The 16,104-nt window shown below is 42.3% G+C and overlaps 1 protein-coding gene across 2 annotated transcripts in view; it reads right to left on the minus strand.

Annotated features, from left to right (window-relative positions):
* The window catches only part of tbc1d22a (TBC1 domain family, member 22a), a 107,385-nt gene that overhangs the window by 43,059 nt on the left and 48,222 nt on the right, over nucleotides 1–16,104 (minus strand). For both annotated transcript variants that reach the window (XM_041029950.1, XM_041029952.1), the window contains exon 10: nucleotides 7,565–7,671. In XM_041029950.1, coding sequence (XP_040885884.1) covers nucleotides 7,565–7,671 — 107 coding nt within the window. The remainder of the gene's footprint in view (nucleotides 1–7,564; nucleotides 7,672–16,104) is intronic.

The raw sequence follows: 16,104 nt of genomic DNA on the forward strand, positions 1-16,104 counted from the left end.
AACTCTTGCCCTCTCCCACCTTCTGTTCCCCATTTCATTGTCTATTTTCATCAGTATGGTCGTGCTAATGAGGCTAGACTTGACTAAGTGTTTTGAACATGCTATTATTATGTCTCCTCTGCTTTGTTGTGTTCCCTGGTTTCATTTTGTTCCACAGCGTACTTCATTTTATTTTGTGACCAATTATTGTTTAGTTAGTTACACCAGTTTTTTTTTTCTTGAGCCATATTTGTGATGAGGATAAAATACTAATGTACTTTTGTTGCTGTAGTTTTATTTTTCCTGCATTCACATTTATCAGTTTTTTTCTCTTTTACCTTTGTCTCAACTGCTCAGCCTATTTTCCTCATCTTCTATCCTCTTTTTCTTCCCAACCCCTCTCCCTTCTTTACTCCCTCACCTCCTTTATTCCTTATTTTTTGTCCCATTTTCTATTTTCTGCCTTATCTGCCTGTTCCCCTTCCACTCACTTCCTCTCTTTGTCAAATCCAGTATGTCGGATCTTTGATCAGCTGAGGCAACAGGAGGAAATCAACTCTCACTCCTTCATTATTTATACATTCTCCTCTTCTCCCACCATCTGTCCATCCAGCACATCTGACCCAGCAACTAAGTGGAACTGTCCCGGATCACCCACGTGAACAAATGGACACGCAACGCACAAACATGAAGTGTGTTTCTCTTTCTCAGCCAGGTGTCAACAGCCTCTCTTTCTCTCTTTCTTTGTTCTCCCCCTCTCCCTCTCTGCCTCCCCTCTTCTCTCTCAGTCAGCTGAATCAATAGCTCCTCTTCACCTCTCAGTCCATTCTATTAGAGACAACAATGGCTCCACGCTGGACTAAGATTGCCTCCTATTGAGACCCTGGATGTCTATCAGCAAGCTGGACAGAAGCAACACAACAACACTGCAAGGGTATGTGTATGTGTGAAAGACAGAAAGACACGGAAGGACAGAGGAGAGAGAGAGATCGAGTGAGAGATGACAGGTCAAGATAAAGGGTAGACAATAATGGACAAACAGCGTTTGCAGAGAAGACTGAAGGACAGGGCAATGATCTGTCAGTCTCAGGCATGTGTGTGAGCGTGAAAGAGAGAGAAGCAGAAAGTGATTATATCAGAGTGATGACAGGTTGTGATAAGGTGTAGACAAAGGTGTAGACAATTACAGTTGTTCAGAGGTACAGGAGGATTGGCCAGGTTTCATTTTGTTGCTTTGAGTTTGTGTGAACATCTATGGCCTGTAGCTTGAGGGAAGTAAACTCCAATGTGTACTGGCAGCTCGCAAGTCTGAGACACAGCAGCGCAGTTCGTCCAGCTGATGGTTACAGTATAAAAGCAGGGCCAGTGTGTGTCTAAGGCTGAGGACCCTAAATTCCTTACTGGTACCGACCACAATATGAACAGGAAATCAACAGGATTAGGAGCCTGAATGTTGCCTGTATTTAGTCAGCATTTAACATTTGAGAAATCTGGGTGCTTTTGGTAAATGAAAAACAAAGTTTCTGATAACACAAGCCGTTATCACGCTAAACACAACTGTTATACGTAAGTATCGGATAATAGATGGTGGGCACATGATGATCAAAGAAACACTCTACATTTCCTTTCTTTCCCTCTCTGAATGCACAGTATATTTACATTTTTCCTACATCTGACAGATATACATCCACCTGTTCATTCTAAAGAGGCAGAGAGAAGGTGGCAAAGAAAGAGGTGGGGGACAGATGTAAGAAGCCGATTAGAAACCCGGTTACCCATTTGCATGGCTGAAGAAACCAGGTTTCTCTAATTCCTTAGCCCAATTACAGAAACCGTGTTTCTCGCAAACGTGATGTTTAAAAAATCAGGTCACTGCAGAAAGCAGACTGTGATCTGGCTGCTGTTACTTAAGTCCATATCTCTAAAAAAACAAACAAAAAAAATCTGAAAAGAACAGGGCCAGACATCATTTTAAACCATCATCTTTCACACCTCCAAATTGGCTTATTTATAGTATTTTCCTTGTGAAGTGGCCTATTTACCCAAGAGCAACCGAATGCTAATTATTTAGAAGAGCAAACATAAAAGCTTTTATTGTTATATCACAAGGAAGTACATGTAGTTAGTTAGGAAGTACTTTGAGACTGCCTCAGAATAAGAACTGTGCTATATAAAGAAACCTGCCTTTGCCTTGCATGACCCCTAACGTGATCAACACCACTTGCAAACAAGGTTTTCATCCAGCGTAACAGTGCACACACTCTTTTCTTTATGCCAGTCTTATTACATAGACGTCTCCATCCATCCTTCCTGTGCCTGATTTTCCAGCCTTAGCCTTTATCCTCAGCAGCTGTTACTGCTTGCGTCTCCACTGACCTGCATGTAAGCTACCTTAGCAAACATGACGCAACCTAAGCTGTAAAAGACAGGGAAATGATGACGGGGGGGGGCGGGGGTATGGCTGACACAGAGGGAGGTGGGTGTGTTATGGTCTAAGTTGTTCTCGAACAGCGGACACATTTGCAGGCACACCAATAAAGCTTGGAAGACAGACAATACAAACACATATACAAACATGCTGTCAAGCATCACACACACACACAGACACACCAGCTGGCAGATCATTCCTCCTCTGTGTCTACGTGTATGTGCATGAGTGTGTGTGTAGGTGGTGGATTGAGTGACAGCCCAAGGTGGCGGTAGGGAACCCTTGGGGAAACCAGAACAGGACATGGCGTCTGGTTTGGTCTGGCTACCGTCTGCTAGACGTCGGTCCTCGGACCCCTGTTCCCACTCAAGGGAGACCCCATCTCTTGCTGGCACCGTGGAAACAGATGGTTGCCTTGACAATGAGCTGACACACTCCGATTGGCTCATGCTCCAAGGGAGGGGCTAGAAGCAGCTCAGATGTAGAGAAGCAAGAGAGGGAGCAGCTGACTATTTAATCTTTGTGTATATTATTTAAATTATGTTCATTTATTTTGTTAGTTTGTTATAAGTGCAGTCAGCTTCACCTGATACAAGTTATTATGTCCAAATAACTCATCTTTTCAGTCTCTGGGGCATTTCAACTTCAGGAGTGCCACACATACAGTACCTGATTCAATACAGAAAATATTACTGAAAACCTGCTAAATATTATTCTTGCCAGGTCAACTCTTAAAACGTTCCAGCCATAAAGTTGTTGTAAACTGAAAGAATATAATTATCGGTCATGTTCTCCACTCTTTGACTATTATTAAAAGTGACTTTGAAGTTACAGTAAAAGTTATAGTTATGTGCCATGTGGATAAAAATCAACATTTCCTAACAAGCACACACATCCTGCCACAGACTAGTACGTCAAACCATGGCATTTGAATCAAAAAAAAAAAGGGGGCCAGAGACATTTTCATGTTGGACCCCCATTTGTCAAGACTACCGTTGAAATATAATAAGTTCAGATCCCTGGGCGAAATTAAATTTCTCAAAGTTAGGTCGTGCACTGGAAAAATACATTTAAGAGCCCCTGCTGCAAAAGGCATATCTGCAGAATTAGCATAAAAGACAGGTTTTCATCTGCTGGCTTTAAAACTGAGAGCCCTCGGGGGTGTGCTGGTAGAATAATGGACTTTTAAAACTTTTTGACTTCATTTCCTTCTCTGGGCATGGCCGGTAAGACACAGGCTCTCCGGCTGTACATGGACAGCACATAGCTGCTACATACTGAGTGCAGCCGTTGGGAGCACTTCAAGCTGTCTATACTGTAAAAAAAGATTAAATTACTAAGGCTTTGACAGCACATGTTAATAATATATTATGGTTTGGGATTAGCAGGACATGCTTAAATCAACAACACAATACTGGGCAGAGATGACAGGTCCACTTAAATTCATTGAAACGGCAGATACGGAACCATTTTAACAAGTTACATTAGTCAAGTTAGCCAGAGGCGCTGTCCAATTTAGTACAAGACTAATTGGCTGCTGGAGAGACTGGGGTAACATTGGGGTCAACTTAACAGAGCTGTGTCTTAAATGGGTAAATGTACCAGTCTGTGGAAGTTCCATTTACTTTTTTATCCATTTATTTTCTGTTTAGCTGTCATTCGGATTCAAATTTATGCACCAGTTTAGAGGCAGTCATGCTTAAAAGCACTTGAAAGTGTCACATGAGTGGATAATGATGAACAATAATAAACACTAGCCCATTTGAACATGACTAATGTGCCCCCTTCTAGTCCTGCAGCTCAGGTAGTTCAGCCATGTTTTTTGATCATGTCAGAACTAGATGTGGCAGCAGTGGGCAGCAGTCTGTTTGATGTGCAAATGGGATCTGGAGAGCTGGGTGCTGTTATCGTGTTGAGGCTGTTGTAAACACATGTACACACACATGCACACACCAGTGCTTGTCCATTTACTACTGCCTTAAAGGTCATGCCAGGACAGAAGAAAGACTGTCTTCACTCATGTACTCCTGAAGCTGTCACTCACCTCTGCTAAAGCAGTGGGGGTGGGGGTGGTGGTACATGTTCTGGCGTGGGTATGTAGTCCTACACAAAAATGTTGCACTTACAGTCCCCAGCCATTAAAAGGGCATCCAAGGACGACTGCCAGCATTTTATTGCTTTTGAAGTGTGAAGACTAACAAGAAAAGTTGTCTTGTACAAAATATTTCTACTAGTCGCTCTGATTTTGTCAACACAGACATTAAAGTTGCCTGGAATCATCTGATCTCTCTAACCTACCTTTTATCCCAGCCTGCTCCTTTGGAGGAGGGGGCTGCAGCGCTGCTCATTAGAGAAACTGCTTAAGTGAATTGACAGCAAAAATAGCCTGTTCCATTTTAGGTGGAAGAGAAATATGGTGGTGAAACACTAAAACCGGAGCTAATGGCCAATTTACTGTATTAAAAAGATAAGACAAGAAACTTTCAAAAGTATTTCCAGTGTACACCAGGTAATTATATCAAATTCTGAGGAAAGTACACCAGCTGTGGCTCATGGATGGAAGAAAGAAAGTTTCTCTTCACAAAATTTCCTAACCACAGAGGTTTTCAAACCTCCCATTCAGGATTTTGTTTCTGCATTGTGACGCTATTTAATATTTTACCCAAACTGGTCCAAAACAAGTGGAGACCAGTGTGGCACCAGTTCCAGAAGAAATAATGGACATATAAGGTGCTTAAAAGGCAGTGAGAGAGTGAAACTGCACGGACAGACTCTCCCTCACTCTAACCCCCAGACCCTAACCTTCAGGCCCACAGTTAAGTGTAATAGTGTATAGTGGATGTGAGAGGGTTTGAGGCGAGGTCAGAGCAAGGATCACCAACTAATTACAGAGCTGAGGCACTCAGCCTCTGTCAGATTGTTTATAAAGCATTAGGGGGGGAAACGTGGGCTTCCCTGGTGCATTGCACATAATTAGTTTGGAGCCAAGGTCACAAACAAACACAAGCATGGGGACAAACAACATCTATACACATACAAAGCGCACACAAAGACACACACACACACTGTTCTTCTCTCTTACTGCTCTCAAGCTCGTCTTCCTTTCGGTCCTGCTCTCCCAGGGGGCAACGAGGCACAGCATCTATTAATTGCTTAAATGAATACTCTACCAATTGATAGTTATTTATTGATGCTCACATTTTATGCACAACACATGCTCCTTACTATTAATTACCTTTGGTGCAGGGCAAACCGAAGTTAAGTTTATTTTAATGCAATGATGTACGTATTAAACAATTAAATTAATAAAAACCACTTATTAAAACGCTGCTCTCTTTTCTCCCTTAAACTTCGCTTCACCACCATCATCAAGATTCAGGATGTTTCTTTTACCCCTGATTTCCATACAACAATAAGCATATTGCCTAATCAATACATTTAAAGACTAACTGCTGTGGCCATTCTCTTAAGTGTTGCTTTAGATTAGGGTCATTGACCTGACTGCGAAATCTTGGCACACGCTTCTCAAACTGTGCCAGAAAATGATTTGAGTAGAGCTCTACTAAAACATGGTCACAGAGACAATCAGTAACACACAGGGAAAGTAACTCACAAGTATTATGAATGAGTCAAAAATGTGGATGTTTTAGAATGAAAAAAAAAAAAAAACGTTTGCTACTTCTTCTTAGAGCACAAACAGCATCTACAAAGGCAGAGAGTCTCTTCCATTGCCTCGGAAATTGTGCTTTAATCCAGAAAACACAGATATGGTAAAAATATATTTTAGGACCAAAGCAGAATTAAGGATGCTAAGTAACTGTGGCACAGTTCAGGGCACATCTAATGCCAGCCCAGGCAGGCGTGTTTAGAATTGACAGATGGCTCAACCATGACCGCTGAGAGCGAGGTCAATTAAGAGAGCTGGTGGGCAAAAGGGTTTGGGAAGAAATGATGAAACAAAATGAAGTTTGGTTCTGAGGTCTGTGTGCAATTATCTGGTCTCCAGACACCCGGGTCTGCTTTAGAATATGCAAGACAATCACATTTCTTAAACCCACACAGAACAGCTCTTTCATACATAATGCTTACACTGTTAGAGAGGTCCTGCAGGCTTTATGTTTGGCACTGAAGGTCTCAAAAGTGTTTTGTTAAATTTAGCATTAAGGCATTTTTCTTGAACTCACCGAATTGACACTGTCTCTGACAACACAGAATGAAACTCGACTCATACGTGCAGGAAATCACAGAAAACCTGCAAGTACCTTCGCACAAACGCACACATACATTGTGTGTGGCGGTCGCCTTTCATGCCATTCGTACACAGTGGAAAACAAAGCCTGGACCGTCGCTGGTTCATTGATCGTATAGTCTCTTGGACTGCTCGCCTTCCATTCGATATGTAGCTTGAAGGTTGCCCAGAATCCTCTGAATGTGTAACAAGAAGCCGGTGATTGTGAATTCCGTTTTTTTTTTTTTTTGATTTATCAATTAATCATAGTCGAGATGTCAAAAAGTAGTGAAAGAGATACCCTTCACAGTTTCCCAGAGTCTAAGGTAATGTCTTCAAATGTCCAAAAACTAATGATTTTCAGTTTATATTGATAGAAAACAAAGAAAAGAAGGAAACTTTCTTATCTGAGAAGCTGGAACCAGACTCTGTGGTTGTTTTTTTCTCTATTTTTGGTGCTAAAAAAATTATTAAATAATTAAATAGTGTTTCTGTTGATCAACTAATTGATTAATCAACTCATCGTTTCAGCTCTAGCTAACTTTAGCCATAACAACCTCATATTGTGAAATGGCTCGCTGCTATGATGAGTTCTGGGGAGCTACTTTCAGGCTTCTAGTGGTTGAAAAAGTGAAGTGCTTGATGCTGCTTAATTTGAGTTAAAGCACCAACAATCAAGACTATCTCTGTTGAGACTGGATCAGATAAACTTCCATCAATACAAAAAAAAGTAAAGAGAGTAAGTAAGTAAAAGAAGCGTACAGGAAGCAGAGCGGGATAGACAGACTACACGGAGGAGGGAGTCAGCAGGAGACTGAGTACCTACAGTATGTTGGTATGAAAGTATAAAACTGTATGTGGGTATTTTGATCAAAGTTTATTCTAAGACAGCGTACATATTTTCATCACATCCGTACACACATGCTTACCTGGATGCCGTCCAGCAGTTTGCTCATGCACCAGAAGCTGTCAGCCTCAATGTTCCTCAGAGCCTCTTCCTGGAGGCTGGACACGTCAAAGTTTTCCACTTCCTCCTCTAGAGAAGAGAAAGGAGAACAGAGGGAGTGAGAAATAAGCAGTGCAGGAGACAGATGGAAAGGAACGGCGAGAGAGGTGAAAGAAAATGAGAGGGAAAGTTAAAGAAAGGCAAAAGCACAGAGAGAGAAAGAGTGGAGAAGAGAGACACAGAGAGAAGTTCAAGCCTACCGGCACAGCAGGGGCCCTGTCATAAGCCCACCATTCAGAGGAGCAAGGAAGTCAGAGGTGTATGGGGAGGACAAATTCAATGGGGAGAGTAGGCACAAGGGAAGAGGTAAGGGGGTGGCTTATGAAAGAGATGTATGGAAAGGTACAGGGCCACTGACAAACTGGAGTGCGGGAATAAAGGAAGAATGAAGTAATGGAGGGAGTGCGGCGGCGGAGCGTGTGGGAAGAAAATAAATAGCGGACTAATAGAGTGGGTGAACGATTATCATCTTTTGAAAAAACAGCGTTTCTTCCACGGCTGCTTTGAACACTGAGAAAATGTCACAGTCTCCACACACACTGCATTAACATACACTTTTTTTATATTGCAGACATAGTGAATCTATTTTGCATATTTTCTAGGAAAAGCAAAAGAAATTACGCAGCTGTTGGTATGTCTTTGAGCTTGCTGAAGTTACAGGACCACCCCAGAGTCATGTCACCAACTTTGAAAGTTTTATCCTTTCTAATGTAGTCTTTTACCTTATTTTACCATATTCCTCTCATTTTTACTTTACTTTTATTGGTACTTGTTTTCCTGATTTGCATTTGACTATTTCGTGTAAACTGCAAGAAAAAAAGGTATAATAAATACAAAAGGCCACTGTGACGAGAGAGGCAAAGAAAGAAGTGAGGTCTAGGCAGGAGGATAAATAGCCTGTAAATAAGTAAAGCAGAATGAGGTTCTGACGTATCCTAAAACACACTGCACAGAGGAAACAATTTCTGAGCAGCGAGCACACTGAGTCCCCAGTCATCTCCAGCGGGTGACTTCAGCGATGGGTGTCATCAGATGTCATTAACGGCAGCAGTGTGTGACGGACTGCAGGGGCTTTGACGGGCTTCTGACAAGCCACTGACAGCCAGTGGAGAGGAGATGGGACGAGACTGATTAACAATGATCTAGAGAGAGAAAGAAAAAAAGAAAGAGAGAGAGAGAGAGAGAGAGAGAGAGAGAGAGAGAGAGAGAGAGCAGGGGCCAGAGAAACAGAGAAAAGGAAAGTGTGTATGTGTGTGTGTGTGTGTGTGTGTGTGTGGCCATGTTACCAAAAATTTAGTGTATGTGAGATGGTGCATTCCTAATACACACTCGCATACACAATCAGGACCTGGCAGCGCTGCTTGGTATCCTTGGCAACCCCAGTGGAATGTTGTCAAGGTTGTAATGAGCATGCTCAGTCTGAGAGACAGGCAGGCAGACAGACAGACAGACAGAGAGCTGGCAGTGGGCCAGGACTACAAAGCCACTAACAACTAGGCTGTATGCTTGCATGTGTGTGTGTGTGTGCACGCGCGCGCTCTCATCATTGTCTTATCTTGCTTGAAGTCAGGTAAGGGTGGACAGAAACCAGACAGAGAGGCTACAGTTCCTTCATTTCAGCGAGACCTTTCATCCTATCACACCCGGACAGATCGAGATGTCCAGACGCACAAAAATCTCATTTTGTTCACATAGCGACCAGATGTTTAATACGAGATATGGAAGTGGTCAGGGGCTGCATTGTGATTACATGTCAGTATAGTTCATTCTAACCACAATACTAACACACAAGCAATGGCAAAAGAAAAATGTAATAAAGCTGCAGGCTACACATAACAGCCATTACTAGAGCAGATGTACATGATCTAATGAAATCCAATTTTTGGTATGAGATCTAAAAATAATAATAATAAAAAAAAAAATCAGTTACATTGAGAAGCGTAAACACAGAGAGAGAGGAAGAGGTCAGACCCCCAAAAAATATTATGAGTCAGAGACAGCTGATGGGATGAAAACTCACAATATTTCTCCTGGGCTTAAATTGAGGCCACAGCAGAAGTCAACTACAATCAACTAGACCTAAATGTACTGTTGGAGCAGCTGTTATAACAGTGCAGAGACAAAGGGAGCCACCATCTGACCAATTTGAGGCCAGTATTTAATTTGATAGCTACTCTATAGTGATGCAGAAGACAATGACAATACAAGAATACAGGCTTCTCTCTGTGGGATGCAGTGGCTCTGGGCATTAAATTTGTAGCTGAAAAGATTAATTGTAAACAGGCTGACTGGCAATTCGTGTGGTGTCGTTGCTGATTAACAAGGTGCTGCGAGTGCCACTGTTCTGGCGTTCTGGGAGACCCAGAGTATCCCAAAGCCTCAAATCAGTCTTTGTCGTGGCTAAAGCCTTACTGTCGGGCGCAGTTCCAAACCTAGACCTTGACTCCGGAGCAGATTAGAAGGGACAGCTGCTTCCAGGAGTCCAGTGGTCGTACTGGAATTGGGCATAGCTCATCACAATAACAAGGACACATGAGAGAGAGGGGGGGGGGGGGGGGGGGGGGGGGTAATAGAGGAGGAGAGGCCAAGTAGTTGGAGTGACTGTTCTCAGTGTGGCTGGATCACAGGGCAACAGTGCCCCCTGTGATCGCTCATGGCACTGACGCAAACACCAATGACCGGCTGTACACGGAATGAATGCTTAAAAACAGTCAAAGCTCAGGTTGTTAGTCATTTTCATGGTCAGGTAGCCCAGACAGCTCTTTCTGTTCACCTCTTTTAAAGGATAAAAGAATCAAAGCCGTGTGGTGAATGTCTGATTTAACAACCTGTAGCTGAATTCACTTTTCATGACCTACTTGCTGCACCTTTAAATTAAATGCTAGTGTTCTAGAAAAAAAAAAAAAAAAAGACAAGAAAATAAGCACCATAAGGCCCGGCCACCTTGAACATTCAACAGACGTTCTGTCTCAGCTGACCTGCCTTCAGAAGAAGAAATTGCTAATTACTTTCATAGGATCCACGCCTCAGTGGAAATTCCTTCAAGAGATTCTCTTGGTAATTACTTTTGGAGCTCTGCCTCCACACTAAGGACCAGCTGACAATACATGTCTGGGACATGATCCGTGTCTCAGTAGAAATGCTTCGCAAATAAGGACCTGGGGAATTTCTGGAAGTTCAAGCTTCAGTGAGCCCTGCATCAGAGAATGGGAGCCTCAGTGGCTTTAGTTCTGTGTGAGATGTTGCTCCAAAATAATCTTCGGGCAAATAATATGCTAGGGCAGTTGAGGCAGCAGGTCAGACACGAGCTCACCTAGGAAGAAGGTCCTTTTTGATCGGGCCAGGTATGCTGAGACACACACAAACTTCCATGTCTGTGCACAATCAAAGATGCACAGGCCTCTGAAGATGGGCATTTTGTGATCAAATTGGCAGAGCAGCACAGCACACACAGGACCACAGACTTGGAGGCAAAGCCAAGGAGCACCGCATGCATGCATACAAAACTGCACACGCACAGACATACACACACACACACCAGTAAAACTCATTACAGAGCAGTAATTGTTTGCTTGAAAGTAATCAGAGAATTTCTTTGATGTTTTGTCTTGATGTGACAGAAAAAAAAAACAATCCCAGAGCTGATATACAGAGGAAAATGTTTAATTTAGGAAGCTAAACTTTCTCCAACAACCCAAATTTGAGGTGAACTATTATTCTCTTGACATAGTTTCAGCTCTGCCACTTCATGTTTCCTATCCCCCATTAATGCACCGCTCCTATCTCTTTTTATACCTCGACTTTCCTCTGATAGACTCTTGATCTCTCTGTTGGTACATCAATGCTTTTCCTCTCTACTCTCCATCCTCCCTTGTTCCCTCCACTTCTATACAGCCACTTGACATCTCTTCTGTTGCTACTGCTACCCTGCCTCTCCAAGCTGTTCCACACAACCCCACCCTCCCCCTTCTTCCTCTCCTCTCTTCCTATTGGCCACAGAGCCAGTTTCCTGCCAGGCCCCAGGGCTCATTTCCTGTTTGTCCTGGCGCAGGGGGCAACTTGTCCAGAGAGACCAACTGCTTGGTCGCTGCCAGCTGTGAGTACTTGGCACAGCTTGGCATGCGGAGCCGGGTTACACCTCCGGAGACCGAGTGCGGGCACCTACATACACAGACACGTGCACGCGCACTGAGCACACACAACGCACACGCTCACGCCGGTGCTGCCATCTGCTCTTTACAACTATGGGCCACAAGGTAATGTGATGTAAGATGATAAACGAGCTAGTTCGGCCTGATGTAATCATAAAGTGTGTGTGTGCTGAGCGCGACAGTGAGTGTGTGTCTGTGCAGACAGCAACTGGCAATAAGAACAAGTCCTGTTTGAAAACCTTCTGTTGGTTCAGATTAATCACAAGCAAACCTGAGTTGCCGACCACCACAGAGAGAGAGCACGCGACTGGTTTTAACCAGATTTCACCATCCAAAGCTTATAGGATCACATGAAGCGGTGCAGTCATTACTTATCATTTACAGCGGAGGTTACGGTTAAATCTAATGAATCTAATGACTTACAATTTGGGTGGTGAATCCAAATATTTCGCAATCCACTTATCACCTAAGAATGACACCCAAGTGACACAGCTGAAGGCTTGACACATGTTAGCTGCCACAGATTCATGTACAGTAATACCTCCACCTCCCTGCCCCTCTAACAATCCCCCACTCCACCTCTCAGTCAGGCTGCAGCAAAAAAAAAAAAAAAAAAAAAAGTCATTTCCCCACCGTGGCACAATTAGTGTGATAACACCGATGTTAATGAGCGCTGAACATTTTCCAGGGAGGTGGCATTCATACTGTTGGATAATTAAGAAGAGAGTCAGCCTGGCAAACCTGGTGTCACTAACACATCTAGAGCGCACACACACACTTGCACAGACACACAAATGTGCAGAATCACAGGATATTTGAGCGCAATGAGAATAGAATTATGGGAGCGTGCGAAACAGGATGTGAGGGTATGAAAATAGACAGCTGGAGGTGAAGGAAGGTAGGAGTGGGAGAGTGTGTGTGTAAGAACGAGAGAACAGGTGATATGAGTGAAGGTGAGAGAAGGAATAATTTATCTTTTTCCTCTCACATAATTTAAGAAAATAATTGCGTGTAAACCCTTTTGTTTCCTTGAATCTTCAGGTTTATGAGACTTATCTACAGTTTGCTGTCCAGTTTCCAAAAAAGCAACTTAATGGGAAGTTGTCCAGTGCCTTCATCTCATAGTTCTTAGAAGTTACAAGGGTTTTCTTCAAAGTATGCTGCTAAGCTTACTCACTGAAAACACTGAACTTCAGCCTAACCAGTGATAAGGACACTTTAGTCCATAAAATCTACACCATCACTCCAACAATTTTCTCATCTCCCACTATCTGCACTATGAGCCGTGTGTCCATACATCAAACAGCAGGCCCCACAGCTGTTGGCAAGATAATGTAAGTCCTTGACATCAAATGGAATACAGCTATTAATACCATATCTGCCTATGTGCAGACACATAATGATCCACTTGCCCTGAGGTAAGATGGTGTCTTGTATGAGGAAGCTTAAAGTGTTTAATGTTGAGTAAGGCCACCGCATCGCATTAACTGTTGCTACCGCTACCAATATCTCTATTTGTACTACAAACCCTCCCCATCACCACTCCTCGTACTGGAATGTGGTATATTTCTACAGCACGGATGTGTGTGAAAACGTGGGATTCAACATGCGTGCAGCTGGCAACATACTCCACAATTGTGTAACCATGGCAATGCCAGAGAGACGCTACATTTCCTGGAACGAGGCCTGTTTGTGTTTTCCTCTACAGCTTTCTAATGTCACTGTGACAACATGCAGAGAAGGGGGAGAGGGCACTGCTGATCAATAGCACAAATCATAGCTGGAGCAACAGGACGGTTCCCCATAAAGCTTATCATGCATACACACTGCCAGGGGGTATTCGAGAATGGCAATATGAAAAACAATTTTTTGCCGAGAAGCCTGAAGGAGGACTTGCCAAAATCCCAAATGTTTAACTAATTCAAACTAACATGCTTTAAGTGTGGTTTAACTAATTCAAGCTAACATGCTGTTATCAGGCTAAAATAATCCTGTTAACTCTCACCAAGCTAATTTGGCTCTTTGAGCACAGCAGTAGGGGATTTGTGGACATAAATCTAATTTTATGTGTGTTCCTGCATTTTACTGGTCTCATTATGGTCCAAATTGTGCTCCAAAATGTTTCCACACTTTGATCACTGATATTACCAGGGATTGTGCTTAGAGCACGAGTGATGACGGTGGACAGACAAGAGACTTAGGTGATAATCATAAGCCTTTTTTTTCTGGACAGCTATTTGTATCTATCATCTATTTGCTTTTCTGTCTCCATCTTCTTCTTTCAGTCAGTCTTTCATGAAAAATGGTTGTTTACATTAAACGGGATGGAAATCAGAGAGAGAAACAAGAGAAGTTCAAACCCTGGCTCCTTTCTCACCACTGTACAGCTGTCCGATCACAGAATGAAGTGGATTTGAATGTCTTTCAGAATGATTTTCAGTTTAGGAAAATTACATAAGTCACAAACAACCTCCCCTAATCTGATGTTGGAATGGCGTGGGGGAAATGGCTTTCCAAAGCTATATAATATAATATATATATTACATAGCTTTATAATCTTTTTCACATTATTATTTTCATTGTGCACTTTTGAAAGTACTAACAATTCCTTGGCAATTAAGGAAGATCATGTAACATAATGTCCTTCTACTTGTCTAACCAGTGCTGTGTATGTAGTTTATAGTGATAATCATATTTCCTGTAATAAAGTGGTTTATACATGTACATGTAAAGTGAAGAATTCAATCAGTTGTTCACGTTCACTTTATATCAGCTGCCTCCTTTTACACACTAATATAAACTTTTTTTAATCACATTCGATGTCCAATCCATTCAAGGCACAGTAAATCTGCCTGCCTAATGCAGGCATTTGGGAGCTGAGGGAGAAGTTTCCTGAGATGTAAGTGAAGGATCAGTCCATTAAGTCATTAGTGTGTGTAATCTGCAGGCTTAGTTATGAAAAAAAAAACCTTAGGGGGAAGAGTAATAAGCAGACATTATGAACGGCAGAAGACACACGTAAACAAACAAGCAGTTGATGTGCAGAGTGGTGAGACAGACACCTCAAGACGTTATCTTGTGCTTGTGTATGAGTGTGCGGTGTCTACGTGTTCGCACATATGAGAGCACAGATCCTTTTGGAGTGTGCATGGGTGAGTGTGTCTTTGTGCGCAAGTGCTATTGTTTCAAACATACCCACACATCTGAAGCGTGTATATGTCTGCGTGTCTTTCCGTGCGTGTGTACCTACATGCATGTGTGCGCACGTGGTCATGATGCAACCCGAAACACCACACACAACCGTCGCAGCAGCACGGTAAGATGACTGTTTCAATTGCCTCCAATTGCATCAGGTCAAGCGGAACGCATCTCGCTGGTGACAGAATGATAAAACAGATTTTCTTTTTTCCAATCACACGGCTGACAAAGAGAACGAGAAATAGAGACTCGGAGAGATCTGAAGCTTCTTGGTGAGGAGAGTTTCAATTTATGGCTTTTTATAGTCAAGTAATTAACTTAATCTAAAAATATTCAATAACCCCTGCGATTATTCACAGAAGATAAATCATTTTTTGACAGAACTATTTCTCTGGATCATTTCAGAGCTCTATTGCTTTTTATCAGGGGCGATGAGAGAATCTCTGGTAATATGGGGAAATAAGATCAGGTCAGATGTAGATTAAAGCACAGCCACTGATCTTCAGCTTTGTATGCCCTATTGCCAAGCACTGACAATTGGTCTGTGTGATTTCACTGGTCATTTTTACACCATAGGCCAAAACATGTAAGTGTAAAAAAAAAAACTACAAATGTTGTACTTTGACTTTGCAAATAGCTAGTCAGGGAGGCTTTCCATTTTCCACCATATTACGTTTATGTAATGACATTTCCTGTCTCTACTTACATTTCTTGACCATGGTAATAGAAACTGAATAAACAATGCATAAAAGGTGCTGCTTCCTTGTAGAATTAACATTTAATGGTAAATATTGCTATTTGATTCTTATTTGTTGGAACAACTTTGTTTATCAATTACTGTCTTCATTTACCTGAGAGGTTCAAATTATCTTTAACAGCTGACAAGTAAAGTGAAGTGGAAATCTCTTAATGAGATGATAAACACTTGAACAGTGCTCCAACACTGGTGTTCATACTGTAACTGGTGTGCCAAAGCAGAGGCTCTTTACCTAAACCCAGCTCGCACCGAAAGTAGCTTTTTCACAGCCACACATGACATTTTCTTGCAACTAACATGGAGAAACTTGTTTTCCTTTTTTTTTTCCTTTTTGATCTGAAGATACTGAGTGTAACA

The sequence above is a fragment of the Toxotes jaculatrix genome, chromosome 22, assembly GCF_017976425.1.
Source record: "Toxotes jaculatrix isolate fToxJac2 chromosome 22, fToxJac2.pri, whole genome shotgun sequence".
In the NCBI taxonomy this organism is placed as follows: Eukaryota; Metazoa; Chordata; class Actinopteri; family Toxotidae; genus Toxotes; species Toxotes jaculatrix.